At 45.0% G+C, this 19158-nt stretch overlaps 1 protein-coding gene across 2 annotated transcripts in view; it reads right to left on the bottom strand.

Moving 5' to 3' along the window:
- Positions 1–2120: 2120 nt before the first annotated feature.
- Positions 2121–19158, bottom strand: part of LOC119441753 (cytochrome P450 3A9) — a 30464-nt gene continuing 13426 nt past the window's right edge. Inside the window, exons 4-10 of one of the 2 annotated variants that reach the window (XM_049661595.1) lie at positions 10136–10196; positions 9472–9541; positions 7914–8022; positions 7761–7849; positions 5931–6071; positions 3421–3607; positions 2121–2283 (exon numbers count right to left, since the gene is read on the bottom strand). In XM_049661595.1, the coding sequence (XP_049517552.1) occupies positions 2233–2283; positions 3421–3607; positions 5931–6071; positions 7761–7849; positions 7914–8022; positions 9472–9541; positions 10136–10196 (708 nt within the window). In that variant the 3' untranslated portion in view covers positions 2121–2232. Of the gene's footprint in view, positions 2304–3420; positions 3608–5930; positions 6072–7760; positions 7850–7913; positions 8023–9471; positions 9542–10135; positions 10197–19158 lie in introns of both variants that reach the window. The other variant, XM_037706363.2, reaches the window with a different exon arrangement.

Below are 19158 nucleotides of genomic sequence, written 5' to 3'. Positions count from 1 at the left end.
ACACGGTTTGTCGAAGAGTCAGGCACTCCTCTGATTTCAGACCATTTGTGATGTTGTCTGTGGCAACAATGAGGAACCTGTCACCATGCAGTGTGCTGAGAAACAGGCCCAAGCGATCGACTTCCACTACGTCAAAAGGCCTGTCATGTAGAGGGATCGCCTGCATGGGGACCGGTGACATGTGTGTGATGGCCTTACATGCTTGACGAACGGTTAATGACGAAACGCAGCGGGATTCATCATTGTACTTTTCTGGCCACCAAAACCTTCCTTAATGCGAGCCAGCGTATTGTGAAGCACGACGTGACCGGAAGAAGAGGGGCGTTGCGGCAGATGAGTCGGACGGACTGCCACATGACCGTTGGCACGAAAGTTGGGCACGGCTCGTTCCGAGGGTGGCGGTGACAAAGCATACCACCTCGCACGGCATGATAGGCATGCAGCAAGGCTTCCGCGACGACGCTTGGGAGTAGGCACAGCGCCGTGAGGACGGCGGGTGATGTCATCAATATCGTGGGGTCGGTCTTAACCTTAAAAAAAAGCCATTTGTATCCGTGATACGTTCCAAATGGGGGCAGCAGCGGGACTGAACACGAACAGCCTGAAGGATAATATGGTGGGCGCGTTGAAAGATACTTTTGAGGCGTACGATAGCTAGTGGCTGGCGTTAGTGGAGCAGGCACTTCTACATGTGACGAATGGGCGTAGACCTTCTGTTGCCTTTGTAAATTGCGTTTCCGGAGCACTCAGCGAGAAGGATGCCGTCCGTGCGCGAAGCTTGCCCGAGTGCGACGAGCGTAAGATTGCATCCGCGGAGACGAGAGAAATGCTTGAAGTGACCAAGTCTTTTCCCGACCGCGTTGCATCGGATGATTCCAACAACACGCTCGCAGATCCTCGAAACCATGGGAGCGAACGAAAACTAGGAGCCAGCATGGGTGCCGCGACAAAAGATAACGCGGCTACAACCACCAGCTCCACCGCACGGGCCACGTCCAATGTAGAGATGGCGAACGAGAACCCTAAACAGGAACAGAGGGGGGGGGGGGGGAGCATACTTGTAGGAATCGTGGTGGGAGGTGCTTTTAGGGGCGAAGCTCCTTATAGCGGCACCCGTTCGTCCCCGTCGTCGTAGTAGTAGTGTGTAACCAGTCTGAGAAAAAAAATTCCGAAGTTGTGTCCGTAGCGCGGAATCGAACCAGGGACCCCTCGCTTCCGAGCGCGCGGCGTTAGCCCACTACGCCACGAAGCGGACATGGACACACGCACCACGATGGCAATAAATACCCAACGTTAACGAAAGGCCGCGTTTCTAGCGCGTTTCTAACGCGTTTGTGCTAGCGCGTTACGGCCCGTGTAAGAAGCTGGTGTAAGACGTAGTGGCCTCTCCGCCTTACCTTCAACGCGTTTCGAACGCGCTGCCCAAAGCGGTGGCAAGTCAAGTTCAAGTCGAGGAGCGTTTATGAATACGGGGGGTATACTCTCTCAGCAGTCATGTGATGGCGTCGGCAAACGCGGTGCACGTTCCGGCATGTGTAAATGGCTGCGTAAGACGCTGTGGCCGCTCCCCCTTACTAGAGAGTACTGCACGTTTCTAACGCGTTTGTGCTAGCGTCCCCTTAAGCGGGAGATCCGATGATTCCCTCCGGAGCTTCGCCCACTCATCATCATTCACCCCGTGGATATGCTGTGATTTTTTTCAGCATTACGTGTGCGGCGATGTACAATGAAACTACCGCGGCCACCGTTGTCCGCGAATTTTATTGGCTGACAAAAGGACAGTACCCGCCTCCCTCGCCCCTCCCCTTAAAAAATTGGCCTCTAGGTTTTCTTAACTCTTCTGCCTCATTTCTTCGGGATGGCTTCCAATTTGGCAGCCTTGGTGCCATGAAGTAGCATACAAGCGTTTATTGGCCAGTTGCCTCCTACCACACGGCGCCTGTGCCATACAAATATTTGTGGCGAGAAGCTCAGCGCCATTTCGAAATATGTGGAACTGAATGGAAAGAGGTGACAAAGGGGTAAGCTGAGGTCCTGTGCCACGATTATCTAAGTATGTCTAGTAATGGTCTACATATGTAGAGTGCCCTAACAAGCTGCTGGTAATAAGACACGACAAATAGTTGAGTAATCTTTATGCACCACGTTATATTTGCTACATTATCGTGCAAAGCCCAGTGGTGGCAGTGCCATTTTTAGGTACGAATAGGAGTAGGAATGCGTTAAACACACTCAAACTTGAACCACACGGAGTGTGGCAGGCATGCGATGATCAAGTTGCTCCTGAACTCCAACAGCCCATCCTGGACAAAACAGAAAGGGAAACGCTTAACATTAGGAGCAGCAGCTGATAGATGTGCTTTATTGTTTCAGCATAGTGATTCTTCTATAGATAGCATATATAACACACTTTAGTTTCTTTAGTTATGTTGAAAGTTATTTTCTATAGAAGTATAAAAGCACGCCTTTTTGATAATAATCGCAGGTCAATTTAGAGCGCAATAGAACTGGGCGTGTTTCGCTAGCTCGATATTACTCGCTTTGTATCAACCATACATTTATTCTGTCTTAGTTCTTTTTCTATATAGGTGCCTTCTCACAAGTTACGCAGACCCGTGGGAACAGAGTGCACTTGCACATAATGTAAGGACGACCGTAAACATCATCTATTGCACATGCGATATTATGCAGCCACATTATAAAGATTTCGGTTTAAACTACTACTTTTGAACAACAAAGCCGCTATTGGACCTACAGGAAAAGAGCGCACTTACGTAAAATGAAGCAAAGCGTCACAAGCGCTCAAAGGGCCTCTTGAAGCCATATCTCAGGTGTGTTAATTGGTACACTTCAAACTGTACCCTTTAAACTGACTGTTTCTTTATCAAGCTTTTCAAGGCCTTGAACCGTGTAAAATACCTGTCTGTGTGCGCACACTCATGCTTCTGGTATTGACCCCATCTTTGACTATTGACCAAACAAACAAGTTCGTATAAGACACGAAAATGCGAGATGTTCTGCGTCGCCATCCCATTTACGCTGCCATTATAATGAACACAGCAACCACCTCGCCCAGTTTTACACCCTGCTACAACGTCGAGATTACTTGCTTGAGGAATAGCCTGCCTACCCTATTTTCATGCGCTTAACTTGGTCCGCGAAAACTACAGTAAGGTCGTTTGCCTAACGGCAATGTGCGATTGCCATTAGGCTCTGGATCTCTCCAGCACAGTTTCTTCTTTTCTTTTCCCTTGTGTCATCGTGAGAATCCCGCAGCTGCGCATTACTTAACACTATCCATCTTTGTAACTGGTTGTGACTTTTGGCGAATCTTCGAACTTGATAGTAATGATCATCACTTAATGTGAAATTTGCCGTAACAAAACGAGGCCGGCATACCGAAACCAGCCGTCAGTATACGTCAAAATGCCTGCCGCTTACCTTGTGACGCTCGCCGTCCATACGTACTCGATATCTTGACAATAACGTGGCGATAACTGTTTTGACGTTCAGAGTGGCGAACGCACGGCCCACGCAGCTACGTGGACCAACTCCGAAAGCCAGGTAAGAAGCCGGGTGGATGAGAGCCTTGTTCTCATCGCTAAATCTGTTATTAAAACGAAAAGAAACTGAAATATTCACAGGGAACCGAATGTTCCTAACAAAAACGTTCGAGCACAAATGTTTACGTGATACAATGAATGTGACACCCAGTCTCACCCCGGTGTGATGTGAACACTATTTAAGACCCTTACTACCGAGCTATGACTGAACAGTCCACTACGTAACTATAAGGAAGATTGAACTTTGTTAGAATATTAGATTCCACAAACAATTTACGCTACGCAATATTTTCGGAAGAGTGCGCAATTTGTGCCTAGCAGGACTGAAGCTGAAAACGTGAGGTGATGAGTCGACGTCTGAATCTAGAATGTTCCAATTTATTTTGATGAAAAAAATGAGAAAGTTATTTACGCATAATTAAAACTGCGACTGAAAGGATGACTGGAACGCGAAAGCCAGTCCAGATATCCTTTACGCACAGTGCGTGCTGCTGGTGCAAGTATTTTTTGATTATGATCGTTCGCACACGCTACGTGCTCTGATGAAGCTTTCTTTCAATTCCTCCTTTTTTTGAAGGGGGAGGGAAGGGATCCGCGGTAATCGTGTCGCCATCTAGCGTGCTCTTGGTGATTGACTTCTGTCGACGTGGAGATTTCGGTACAACTTTTATGTCTCTATCCACCTTTTATTTTTGGGGCTAGGCTGATCTTGATCAGAGATGTGGCACAAACGAGGCTTCAGAAAAGTTGTCACGAACCAATGAAACACCAAGTATAAATATTTTTCAACTCGAACATTGCGTAAATACACATTTGAAATGCAGAATCGACATACAGTGGGCTTCTCGAGCGAGCTACGTTGTCTTGGTTGAGTCTCCAAGGTAGCGGTTAACCAGTACAACGTGACAGCTCGACTGGGTCTTCGTCCCCGAATGTCTCTTATTAAAGCAGCAAGTCTGCTATATGATAATTGTTTTTCGATTATTTGAAACTTTCAAATATGAAATCAAGGAATCGATTATTAATACGCATTTCATTAGCATTCGAGATTTCGAACATTCTAGCACCCCAGCTTTTTGACCGCGGAGGTCATCGCTGAAGTTGACTAGAGAGCGGTGTCGTTGATTAATAGGAAGGTCCGCTATCACGTAAATAAGACAAGTGCAACAGAGAGCAAGTTAAAATGATACTTCGTTGAAGATTTGTTCGTCAACGACCATACAATAACAGGCAATTATTGCATTGTGTAAGAGACGCACCTTCGTGTTCATGCTGCGCTGTCCAAGCGCTCTGCACTAGATTTGAGGAAGGTAATTCAAATTCTTGCATCCTATCACGTGAAATGCACCAGTTGAAAAAGTCCTAGGAAAGTTTCGAAAAGTACCGAAAAATACGTCGATAGCCTACAAGGTTCTCCGTAGTCGCAAAAACCATACCTTTGTCATAACACGAAGACAGGCTTATAAAATGAATTTCTGTCCTTTTAGAATAGATTTTGTCGTAATATGACAGTACGACAGAGCACGATACAGAGAAATATTTGTCGTGATGTTCAGGTGCTATGAAATATGTGCAAAAAATTATGTTGTATCAATAAATATTGTATGTTGTGTTTGTGAAGTTTTATTTTAGGGAGTTTGAGATGCTTTTGCAGCGATTGTTTAAGTAGAACGTACCGCTCCAACGGAAAAAGATTAGCACGAGTGCCTGGTGCCTGGAGCGGCAAAATCACGACACGCGTCACGAGTCATTGGTGGCCGGAGAGGCACATTCCATTTTCCAAAGCAGGGGTGGCCGTCAGAAAGCGTGTCGTGATTTTGCCGCTCCGGCGGCCACTAGTCACTTGTGCAGCGTATCGTGATTTTGCCGCTCCGGCGATCAGTCACTTGTGCCCCGTGTCGTGATTTTAACGCTCCGGCAACCAGTCAATTTTGGTAATCTTTTTCCGTTGGGACTATACGAGGGGATGACAAATGATAAAATGCTTTATGTTCATCAGAGAAGTTAGGCCAAGATGTAGGCTTAGCATGCTACTACATCATGCATGCATAATCACAATAAAATATGATTACGAATAATGAAACGGGAGCAAACTGAGATAAAAAGAAAAACGCGCGTAAACATGAGCACACATGCCGGCACAGTATATCGCAAATTTATAAATACTATTTTTTATAAAAGGGTCCGTAACTACTGAGTGTAAAGAAGATGTATGGCGTTATATATATATATATATATATATATATATATATATATATATATATATATTATAACATGAAGTAGGCTTCCTGATGCTACTTTCAAGAATTTTAAACCTTTTATAAATTGCACCATCAGTGCTGTGCCAGCACTCAGCTATTTGTTTACCTCTCTGGGTCAAACACAGTTGGATCACTCCATATATCTGGGTCTACGTTGAGGCAGCTTGCAGCAGCTAATACGCTCACCCCTTTTGGTATTAAAAGGTCTTTGTACGTGTAGTCGGAAACCGCACGTCTTGCGACAAACCTGGGTGCAAGAAAAGGAATTAGAACAATAACTGACACCATACATAAATAGAAACTTTAATTCACAAAGTAATAATGAGGTGCGAATTAAAGTATTAAAGTTTAGGCATTGATTCTAACACAATTTCTTATGCTAGTTAGCGCGCAAACTTGCGAAGGACAGCGCTGCTTTTGTTGAAAGACTTTATTTATTTTGTGTACTGTAGAATATACAGCATTCTGATGTTACAGGGTGTTCCCAATTGAGATTTACGGAATTTTTTTAAATCACCTGTGGCAGGTATTATAACTTTATCATTAAGCTGGGTTATTCGAAGAGGCAGACATTAGTAGCACGAGAAATCGAAACACATATACAACTAATTAACAAAAATTCATTAAGTAACTTCTTAGTTAACTTTACGATACATATTGCAATTTACGAATTGTAGCCGGTGAGCTTGTCAGGCGTATCCACTTGGAATGAATTTCCAGAATGACACCAGTTTGGAGATATGCGCCATCAAACTCACCTTAAAAATGGACTGTTGTTCCACTTACTTTGTTACCAAAATGCTGTTTTATACACTGAGGCACAAACGTAACTGGAACGCCCATGTATTTCGTCCCACACTTTGGGAAATAATATCTCGAAGCAGGTGTCATCCTGAACATTCATTTCAAGTGGATGCGCCTTGCAAACTCACCTGCTACAATTCATAAATTGCAATGTGTCGTAAAGTAATTAACGAAGAAGTTCATTAGTGATTTTTGTCAATTAGCTGAATATGTGTTTCATGTTCTCCTGCTACTAATGTACGCCTCTTCGAATATTCCAGCTCAACGATAAGAATTATTCTACCTGCCAGAGGCAATTTTTAAAAATTCTGTAAAGCATAATTGTGAACGCCCGGTATGGTATGGAAGCATTTGTGGCTTTGTTCAAGAGCGAGAGCTGGTTAGTGCGAGAGAAAAAAAAGAAACAACAAACGGGATACACTTCTCGTGTTAAGATCTAAGCTACGCTATACTTAAGCGGTATCTTGCTGTCTATATATATTACGCGGTATCTTGCTGTGACGATTGAGTTAGCATGTATGCCTATTTGCGAAATTGCAGAAAGTATTGGCAAAGTCATGCGATCGCTTATAATTAAAAGACATTCCTTCAAAAGGCTGTTCAAGACTATTACTTTGTTCCGCATGTAACAAGGTTTGAAATATTCCTAGGCTGTAAACATGCCCTGATGAGCTAAATGATTGCCGTTATATGTGTGTGCGGTTTATTCCATTTTCTCATTTACCCATATGCAATTTGTGTTTGATATTTCGGCAATCAAAATTTGCGGGCCTCAGAAGCAGGCGACGAAGGTTGGCGAGATTCCCAGTGTAATGAAATCAATCAATAATTGAATCAATCAACTAACTCGGATCTTTCAACTGAGTCGCGAAAGAGCATCAACCCTGAGTTTCTCTTCATATAATCTTCCGTGTTCACCTTCTATATGATATCATTATGTGCAGTGCCGGACTGTGTTATTTGTTTCCAGCACCGCATTTTAGCGCGCAGCCTGGTTTTAGGGTTAAGTGAAGCAGGTCCACTTAAAATGCTGTACAAAATTAAATTACCCTTACAGAGAGGGATACGCCCGCCGTAAGCTAGTTCACGCAAACGAGTTGCTCATCAAACAAGGCGGGATGTTTTCTATTACCCAACGTTTTGAGAATACAGACGCATCGTCTCCTTGAGCACCATGTCGAGGTATTTCATTCGTCCGACAGCGTGATAGGTGAGCTGACCCTGCAAGAATAGAAATCACTGAGATGATGCGGACACCTTGGAAAAGAACCGACATGTACGTTACCTCCTCCTTCAGTATGGTGTGAATTTCTTTTCTCAGTCTTTCCTGAATGTCCGTGTGCGTGGCCACGGAGTATAGAACCGAGACGACTGCGTAAACCGTGCTGTCTAACCTAAAAGTTGCAGTGAAGATAAAGCTTTAGCTTGGGAGCTCTCATTTAAATACATGATAATAGTTTCTTTTCGGCATCAACAGAACCGATTTTGATAAAGTTAGTTGTAATTAAAAGGAAAAGTTAAAATATACCGACTGTTGGGAGCAGTGTTTTGAAAAAGGCCATCATGTTAAAAAAAAAAAAAACTTCTTTCTTAATCGCAAGGTAAAAAAGACACGTGAAGTTTACCACCCAGTCTCTCAGCAACAAGAGACGTTACCACAATTCTACAAGCTGGACCAACTGCGAAAGCTAAAGCGGGCAAAATGTATACTTATGCATCGCTGTGGAATATACCAATTATTTGTAAGAAGGACTTATGCAAAACATTCATAAACATGGTAACAATTCGACGAAAGTTCCAAATTCATACATCAAATTCGTCGATTTCAGATGCTCTAACATGAACAGTTCACAGAATTATAATATCTGTGTTGACACATAGTTACAGATTTTGGGCATTGTGCTTAAATATTTTTAATCTTACGAATTGTAGACAATTTTTCATTAGGTTTGAGTACAGCCGTTTATAAGCGTGTACTCACAGCACATCATCATCATCATCATCATCATCATCATCATCACCATCATCATCATCAGCAGCAGCAGCAGCAGCAGCAGCAGCAGCAGCAGCAGCAGCAGCAGCAGCAGCAGCAGCAGCAGCAGCAGCAGCAGCAGCAGCAGCAGCAGCAGCAGCAGCAGCAGCAGCAGCAGCAGCAGCAGCAGCAGCAGCAGCAGCAGCAGCAGCAGCAGCAGCAGCAGCAGCAGCAGCAGCAGCAGCAGCAGCAGCAGCAGCAGCAGCAGCAGCAGCAGCAGCAGCAGCAGCAGCAGCAGCAGCAGCAGCAGCAGCAGCAGCAGCAGCAGCAGCAGCAGCAGCAGCAGCAGCAGCAGCAGCAGCAGCAGCAGCAGCAGCAGCAGCAGCAGCAGCAGCAGCAGCAGCAGCAGCAGCAGCAGCAGCAGCAGCAGCAGCAGCAGCAGCAGCAGCAGCAGCAGCAGCAGCAGCAGCAGCAGCAGCAGCAGCAGCAGCAGCAGCAGCAGCAGCAGCAGCAGCAGCAGCAGCAGCAGCAGCAGCAGCAGCAGCAGCAGCAGCAGCAGCAGCAGCAGCAGCAGCAGCAGCAGCAGCAGCAGCAGCAGCAGCAGCAGCAGCAGCCAGCAGCAGCAGCGTATATTTATGTCCACTGCAGGACGAAGGCCTCTCCCTGCGATATCCAATTACCGCTGTCTTGCGGTAGCTGATTCCAACTTGCGCCTATATATATTTACGTATATGTATGAAACATGCTCATCCATGCCGTACATGTGGGTTAGATCACTAGACTATCACTAGACTATTTCGCCGTTGGCGTCGACGGCGAAATTTCGCTTGGAGTGTACACATGAGTGCTATCGCAATTAAAAGCGACCTACCCGGCAGAGAAGTAAACGATCGCATTTGCCAAGATCTCGGCTCTAGATAGGCGGCTATGAGCGTCATTGCCTGAAAGGAGAAAAAAAAGAACACCAGCATGCCTGGATTTCTATTACACGAGAAAATTTTCCGAGTTCAACTGAGGAAAGCGCGAAAATGCGGCAGTAATGTTAGTAATGTTGCGACATGTTCACCGACATAGTGCGGTCTACCCGAGGTTCGCCTGCAGGGAATTACTTAGTATGGTTAGGTTAAGCTAAACGCCGAAGAGAATTTTGAAATGACAAAGATAGCAAACATTTATTTTGTTACGACAGCAGTACTCTGGTGAGCATCTTGAAATAAAACAATTTGTCGCGTTGTGAAAAGATACAGTAATTACTAAGTTATAATATTTATTATTTAATGTGAGGTTCGACGTTAGTGGCTTCCTATCTTACTCAGTCACCACATAAACTTCAGGCACTTGCCTACAGAAATGGTCCGAACATCGTTGAGTTATTCTGGCCATGAAACGAAATTTGCAATTTGTAAAAGACTCGATACACCGCACACTGAAAGCATCGATATTAGGGAGATCAACAAAAGATAGTACCTCAAGAAAAAAAATATCACCCATGCTGCAATCGAAACAGCTCGGTTTAGATTGAACTAGAAACATACCCGTAGCGGCATCCAATTCCTCGCTCTTAAGAAGAAACTGAAGGATGTCACATGCCTTGCTCTGAAAGAAAATAAATATAACATACAAGGAGCCCTATAGTATACTAGGCATGTCCATGTAGCGGCGAACGGGGAGTTATTGCGATATTTTAGCACAGCTAAGAACTGAGAAGTGCTCAACTTAAAGTTGTGGTGCTGTCATGCGCGAGCTTATCAGTGCACCTCCATCCTTACCAAATTGACTGATCGAGATGATGGCGTCAAATTCTTTGTACTACGGTCTTTGCACTGAACTGATACGTTTTGGCAGGATCTTATTATCGCGCTGAATAAAATGTCTTATTTTGTGGTATTCTTACTTGTTCAAAATTGCTTTGGAGATTAGAGAACTGAAATTTATTACTAATTAAATATGAGTCGAAATATTCAGGGTTTGCAAGCAGCATACCAAAGAATCTATGCAGATTGAAATAACGATAAAAGTCTGTCACTACTCCGAATGTCAGAACACCACGGACATCCATGCACACCATATATCTTGGTGATCCATGTCAGAACGCACACATTTACTGCGTGGCTGGAACTCATTCGACAAAAAAATTCTTGCTCAGCTGCGATGGCCGCTGCTGCTGCATCTATTTTTATTGCGATAGCAATTATATGGACACTCAAAAGCAGATTTCTGCCGTCGGCGTCGCCGTCGCCGTCGCCGTCGCTGTCGCCGTCGCCGTCGCCGTCGCCGTCGCCGTGAGGTTCCGTATGACGTCATTTGGAGATGAAATCGTCGCCGCGCGCCGAACGCTGTATGTGCGAGTGAAAGGGCGCGAGGGGCGCGTCTTTCACGGGGAGTGAACGCACGGCGGAGAACAAACGCGCGTTCTGCGCCGTGCTCGCTTAAGGGCTGCAGAAGTAGGCGTCTCTGTTCTCCTTCACAATCACCATGTATGTAGAGCAAACGCGCCTTCTTCCGACGAGCGAGAGGCCGTGGGGGAGGGGCAGGGAAGGGAGGCGACGTTTAGCTGCGGCACCAAGTGCCTATTTATATCAGAGGCTCCAGCAACAGTCACCAACGCCGCACGCATTTTGAGCTAACGCGGGCAAAACGCCGATGGCGTCGACAACAGTTCTGCGTGTTGTTGCTACCAAAGCCGCTCACCTTACTTCGTATGACATTGCTGTGTTGCTATCGCATTCATTGCTTCGCCCTTAGGGCGAAACTGTGACATTTTTTTTTACGTGGAACAAAACTAAAAAGAAACATATATTCATATTTAAATGTAAAACTAAAGCGGGACCAGAAAAACTCCTACGCGATATATGTAACGCTAAGTATTAGAACCGATGCATTCAAGGACAGCAGTGGATAGTTCGTGAACAACAAAACCCCCTGTTACCGTTTTAATATATAGATACATCAAATAGCTAACAGCATTTTAATGCGTCCTCATAACTATTCTTGTGGTTCGTCATTTGGGATGCTTTTAACATTTCATAAATATTGCGCATGTAGCCCAACCTATTTTAATAGTCAAGGAAGGTCATTATCTTTTTTAACCGAAGACGCTTTTTAATACATCATTTTATTCACATTTTTGTGTGTGCACTTAAATTTCAGTTAGTGACGTTCTCTTTTATATTCCTATATATTTTATATGGGTTGCCTCACGAACACTATGGAATAATTGAAGTAGTAAGTACTAGTGTGAAATGGATAGCGTGTAAGATTTCTACCTAGCCATTCAGGCGCTTGTAGTAGAATGTGATATTAATGCGAAAATTTGGAGCTACTATGTCAGCCAGTTCATGAATGCACCGAACGTACGCCTCAAATATAGAACTTGAACTGTCCAACTCAATTATGTATTTTGCAATGTTGCGCACAAATTCTTGTAGTTCAGCTGTTTCTGGTTAAAGTTGAAATAACACTAATCCTTTTATGAACAAATTGTTCATTAAGCCTCTATAAACTATGACAAAAACCCAGGTGTTCCTCATTCACAAAAGTTTCTAGATCTGTAATGTTGTCGATAACAAGTAACAATGCAGTGGGCTCTGCATACATCCCAACTTCACAACGCATAAAGGCCGAAGCAAAATCATAAACCCTCAATGGGTACAAGATAGAGTGAATAAGTTAAGTAACATCTTGAGCAGCCCAATTGCATGGAAGCACTGTGAGAGATGAGGTCACGAGGTCATTCAACCCACACGCTGTTGGCCATTTAAGCGACAACTTCCACGAAGTTAGAACTTTTGCACCTCCAGAAAGCGATGTAGTTCCTTCACGAAAGTGCTGTTAATAACAGTATAAATAAATGTTCTTAACAACTAAGCACATCATCGTGCACGATCATCTTACCACGTAAACCTACATTAATTGTCTTTGTGAAAACTTACACAGCTTCAGCTGTTGATATCATTGATCGGAATTCATGCTGGTCACGATATACTGTGTGTCCCAGCTAATGTTAGACAAGCCGGTCAAGGAAAAAAATATCTTAAGGACACATTGCAAATTACAACGATAAGGTATACGGTGCTCGGTCGTCACAGGTCCGACGACCGAACCTCGCATGTTTTCAAATCGCACCTTGCATTGCTTAATTTTAATCTTTTTTTTTTTGGTTGAACCACTTGGTTATTAGCTGGGGCACCCTATGTAATATTGTATTTGCTTTCACTAGCATTGGCGAGGAGTAGCACTGCGACATTTTGCTCCGTTCACTCATCGACCGCACGCAACGTTCATCTACTGACGCCTCGGTTCTTTGGTCTCTCCTGAGCACCCCTTTTCATTCAAGACGGCATTCTGCAGAGCCGTAACTTCTATATTCCTCCACGCAGTGGGCGTGGAGGCAGTACAACTGCGGGAATGGCTTACGAGCGTCGCTTTCATGTTATTCAGGTCTTCTTGGTCTGCTTGCCCTCCATGGCCTGTCCCTGCAAGTCGATGGACCCCATCGCCACGCAGGTAGAGCTCTCAGATGAGCGTGGTTTTTCTGCGGATCCGAGTACCTTCTTTGACATATCGGTACCTCTCAAGCCATTCGCAACATCGCTGTTGCATGGGACATCAATCTTATCAAGCTACTTAAGCGGCGAAAGCAAACGTCATTAGTGCAGGGGCCGTGGAAGCAGTACAACTGTGACAATGGTTCACGAGCATCGCCTTCATGTTATTCAGGTTGGTCAAACCTTCTCATTATATGAGATGTAATCGTTTTTATTGCTGCTTCCACGCCCACAAGTACTGTATGTTTTGTCTCGATCGCGAGTGCACTGACGCCCTTTGTTCATTACATTTAGGTTACTGTGGCGTTCCAGCGAATCAGGGCGCCCTAAGAAAGTTCCTGGGCCAGCAGGTGACGATGAGCACAGTACCGCTTTTGATGACTTACGCCGTAAAGAAATTAAGTCAATTCATTCCAAGATTAGTGCACGCTGAGATTCGTCTGCCGCAGTACAGTCCAACTGAGTAAATGAGATTGATGAGGTCAAAACGAACAAAAACCTTGTGAGCAACAAACTATCCGAAATGGAAAAGCGATTTGCGTCGGTTGAAATTAGGACTAAGACTGTTGAGGACATCGAAAGGGAGTTGCAGATTACGAATGAAGTAATTTTCAACATCGCTCAAACAAGTGATACATTGGCGTCGCGTTTGAATGAACTTGAGGACCAAGCACGAAGAAACAACTTGGTGTTTTTGGTATGCCCGAAAGAAATGATACATAAAAGCGACCGATGAGGCAGTAATTAATTTACTCTCCAGTAGTATTGACTCATAGTTTGACGCGAACGCGATAGAAAGAGCCCATCGTTTAGGTGGTCCATATGTGAGTGAAAGATGTCGCCCTGTCATAGCTAAATTCTCTACATTTAAAATAAAAGAACTTGTTCTGGCGCAACGACCGAGGTTGAGAGGCCATAACGTCTCGGTATCAGAGGACTACTGTTAGGCGACAAGAACTGCACGTAAGCTGCTACAATTATCCCAAATCGTTGCCAGGGAGACCTTTTCAGCTTCGTTACGACAAGCTTATTGTTAACCACAAAAAGTGTGCTTATGACGCTAGCATGGATGTGTTTGGGAAAATACTGCTCATATTCGCACCGATTGCAGCAGAGCTCGCAACGAAGGTACGACGCACTCTTTTTCTGGTCCCAACCACGACCCTCATGCATGTTCAACTTCTAATGCTGCACCTCTACCACGTGCACAGACATCTAATAATACTTCTTAACAATCAGTGAAGAGAAGTGGCTGCGGAAAAGCATCACGCAGTATCTCTGTGCTTTATACGAACATCCGTAGCATCATGAAGAAGCGTGACGCTTTCAAGGGTCTTATCGATTCATGTAAAGCCGGCGTTATCGCTGTAACAGGGACATAGTTGAATTCTAACATTGCCGAAAGTGAAATTTTTACTATTTCCAATTCGTTGCAATTTTTATCGCCGCGATTAAAGATGGACGACAGCGCGGTGGCACTTTGCTTGCTGTTTCAAAGGGTTTTATGTCTTTCCTCATTAACCTGACGTCTACGTTGGAAGTGATATGGTGTGGGGTTGTTGTTAACAAAACGACGCATGTCTTTTATGTCTGTTACCGCGCCTAGAAAGAGACATTAAATTTGTTGAGGAGTTTAACGATAACAATAATGCAATTATAATGAGGTACCTATCAGCGTCAATTACTATTTTAGGTGACTTTCATTATCCTTCCATAAGGTGTACATCATCCTTACCACAAGTCGTGTCATTTTCTTCTAACAGCCAATGCTTCCTTGATACCTGCAACATTTTACAGCGGAGCTTTATATGTCTATCCTCCCGTGTATTTTTCGATGTCCGTCCCTCAAAACCCCCGCGCCCTCTATGAGGAGGCAAAGCAAACCAGTAAGGCATATGCTGACCCCTGGCGTAGCAAGAGGAATGCTAAGAAACCTCCCGGATGGATGAATGGATGCTATAGGAGCGTGCCCTTTGGAACCGGGTGATGGGTTGCGCCACCAGGCTCTTTGTTATATTGCCTAATGTCCTACCTGTCATCAAAAAAACAACAAAAAAAAAACAACACGATGAGTTTTTATCACCAAACTTTCTGAACCTCTATTGGGAACTTTGTTTTTGTACGTTGTTTGTCATTTCCCTACTTTTCTTCCCCCAATCTTCCAATCGCCACTTCCTAATCTCTATTGTGGCCATGTTTACTTTCCCTCTGCTCTCGCTGAACCCAAGGGCTTCAAGGAGGCCAGAGGTGCCTAAATCGACCGCTAAGCAGATACCTTCACATTCTAATAGAATGTGTTCCACCATTTCCCTAGCTTTACGGCGGCAAGCACATGCTTCTTCTTCTTTATTGTACCCCGCTTTATAAGTGCGCGTTCTAAGGCATCCTGATCTCGCTTCGAAAAGTAAAGAGCTTCCCTATGAGTTATCGTAAATTGTTTCTTTGCTGATTTCGCAATACTGCATAACGCCGCCCTCTTAGAGGAGGCGGGACCCGCCGTGGTTGCTCAGTGGCTATGGTGTTGGGCTGCTGAGCACGAGGTCGCGGGATCGAATCCCGGCCACGGCGGCCGCATTTCGATGGGGGCGAAATGCGAAAACACCCGTGTACTTAGATTTAGGTGCACGTTAAAGAACCCCAGGTGGTCGAAATTTCCGGAGTCCCCCACTACGGCGTGCCTCATAATCAGAACTGGTTTTGGCACGTAAAACCCCATAATTTAATTTTTAGAGGAGGCGGTGCAAACCAGTGAGGCATGTGCTGAGTCTGCTGACACCTGGCGCAGCAAGAGGAAAGCTAGGAAACGGGCGGCGACTGGCAGCGAAGATCGGGCCCGAAAGGCGGCTGCCCGTAAGCGGCGGGCTTTACAGGAAGACGGGTCCCGCGAAGCGGAGAATGCGGCGGAGCGGCGCAGGTACAGGGTCGTGCAGTGTAAGAGTAAACGCCTCATTAGTATTCAAGCTGGTATAACTTCAACATGTCTTCTACTTCACGGGGGAAATGTGCCGAATACGGCGCCTAATGATGATACTGATAAAAGAAAATATTCGTTTTCTTTATTTTATTGCGATAGCAATTATATGGGCACTTCAACCGGATTTCTGCCGTCGTCGTCGCCGTCGCCGTCGCCGTGAGGTTCCGTATAGATAAAATCTTCGCCGCGCGCCGTATGCCCGAGCGTAAGCGTGCGGGGACGCGCGCTATCACGGAGAGCGAACGCACTCCTCTCCCACGCGCAAGCAAGGAAGCAGGAAGCCTGCGCCGGAGGGAGCGGGGGGGGGGGGGGCGCACTTCTACTCTGCCAACAACCGCGCTCGTCGCTCGTCCGCACCGTCTCTTATCTCCACACGGCTCTGACCTTTATGCGCCGTGCATTCGCCGCTCGGTTTCCGTTGAAGCGATAGACCGCACGTACCTTCGCCGGCTGCGGCGTATGCTTGCTGCCAGCGTTTTGACAGTCGTTGTCTGCAGTCATTCAGTGTGATCTATTCGTGTTTGTTTGTGCGCACTCACACCACGCTTGTTCATTCAGTTAGTACTAGTCGGGCGACATTTTTCAACGCACGCTACACATGCAATGCTGCCCGGATCGGCAGTGCAGCGCTACAGGTGTGTCCCTTCGCACGCGCTGCCCACGGGAAGCGCTTCTCATCAACACCACCGTTTCACACGGTCTTCTCGTGGTCATCGAGCCTCTCATCATGTCGGTCTACTTCCGTCACAGCACACCTGCTTACTTAATCAGCTCATGTTTTCTACAATTCATATTGCTACCAAAGCCGCTCACCTTACTTCGTATGACATTGCTGTGTTGCTATCGCATTCATTGCTTCGCCCTTAGGGCGAAACTGTGACATTTTTTTTGTGATGAACGTCAACTGCTATAGGCTCTTGAATACTAATGAGGTGTTCCCCCTAAAAGTGGCGGGCCCTACCATGCCAGTAAATTAGAGACGAGCACAAGGGTGCGTATGCGAAATTTCAGAGGGACTTTCTAGACAGATATTTCGGATTCAGTTGTGCGGTGTGCGACAGACTGTGGTTCGAGAACGATTTGATGGTGATTAGTAACGTTCGAGATGTCGCGAAGCGGGAACATGATCTGGTTTGACAGCTACCCCAGCTCCTGACTCAGCCAGCTGATCGATTTGGCTGCGCCGAGAGAGCGATAATGGCCGTAACGCGCATTGATCATTTGGTGTGACAGGTGGTTGCTAACAAGGCATCTGCTGCATTTCCGCGCCTGTGCAAAGAATCGAATAGGTAGTTAGTATGTTGCACACGCTGGTAAGGGAAGGCCGTGTGAAGTGCGTACTGCTGCAGAACAGCTCCGCTGGTAGCCCACATTCACAGAGTGGAATGGCTATGATTTTTTTTTAATTTAACGCAGATGGTGACTATTTCAACTCGCGTTACCAGTACTTCATCTCACATTCTTGACTTGAGCCTGGCAGAAACGCCCGAAACTATTCATTCACGATCTTCCCTTCCTGGTATCAACTATCACTGCCTGTTACACTTTTCCATAAACAACTGCACACCTGCTGCTACTAAGAAACACAAGTTAATCGACGACTACAATGCCGCAAACTTGGAAGCAATTAACCATGAACTGCTCTCTAATTTGACAGTTACATGATTTTGATCATAGTACCGCACAGGACTTCTGGGACCTGTAAAATTTATGAATTTACTCGATTTTTTCCCTCGGAAGTTCATACTGTACGCTGCCCCGCACCCTGGTATGAAACACACTTGAAGCGACTTTCTAACAAAAAGAAACGCTTGTTTAGATGGGCGAAATTTCAAGGTACTAATTAACGCTGGCGTGCTTACGAATCTCCTACACAAGCTTATTCGTCAGCAGTTCCAGACGCTAAAGCTGACCTTTGTAACAAATACCCTACCCTCAATGCTTATCAACAACCCGAGTAAGTTTTGGAAAGCTGTAACAAATACTAACGACAGTGAAATTGTACTTGTTGACAATAATGGCCTTCTCGTACCTGCCGGGGGAAGGGTAAATATTTTTTAATGAGATCGTTGTCCACAATTCTTCAGTTTCGTCTACTAGCAATTCTGTGTCTTTGTCAATGCGCAGTTATTTACGTGTGTCTCCCATAGAGATCGAAGTTCCAGGCATTGCAAAACAGATTTAATTACTCCGAATGCCATCTGCTTACTGTTTTGATAATATGAATTCAAGGTTTTTTAAAGAAACAAAACTGTGCCCATCTCTTGCGTAAAATATTTGAACAATATTTGGATCAAGGTGTGGTGCCTCGGGCTTGGAAAGAGGCGAATGTGGTTCCTCTATATTATTCAGGAAGCAAACAATCCGTCATTAATTACCGACCTATTTATCTCACTTCTTTACCAAGTAATATTCTGGAGAATATAGTCTTCTCTAATCTGGTAACCTTGCTAGAATGTAACTAAATCTTTAGCAAGTCAAAACATGGATTTAGGAAATCGTTCTCATGCGAAACGCAGTTGCTCCGTTATACCCATTGCCTACACGCCATTGTAGATCGCGGTTCCTGGGCTGATTATATCTTTCTGGACTTTTACAATGCTTTTGACTAGATTAACCACCACCTATTATTACTCTACATGCTCAGGAGCCTAAGCAATGACAACACAATTCTTACTTGGATAGAGTTCTTTTTAACTAATCGCTCACAGTATGTTGTTGCCAATAACTCTACCTCACCGTCGTCTTCTGTTACCTCTAGCGTGCCCTGAGGCTCTGTATTGGGCCCTTCACTTTTCCTCATCTATATTAGTGATTTACCTGATTGTGCAAGTTCTTCAACTCATCTCTTAGCAGATGACTCTGTTGTTTACCGTGAAATTTTAGGTAACCTAGACGTCAGTTCTCTGCAAAATCATATCTCTAATATTGCTCGTTGGTGCAGAACTTGGCACATGGAAGCAAACACTAACAAGTTTTACGCGTTTCACGTACTAACGGACTTAAATAACCCTAAATAACACTACTCTAGAATTTG

This window comes from Dermacentor silvarum, chromosome 2, assembly GCF_013339745.2.
Source record: "Dermacentor silvarum isolate Dsil-2018 chromosome 2, BIME_Dsil_1.4, whole genome shotgun sequence".
Classification (NCBI taxonomy): Eukaryota; Metazoa; Arthropoda; class Arachnida; order Ixodida; family Ixodidae; genus Dermacentor; species Dermacentor silvarum.
This window is presented reverse-complemented; position numbering and strand designations above follow the sequence as displayed.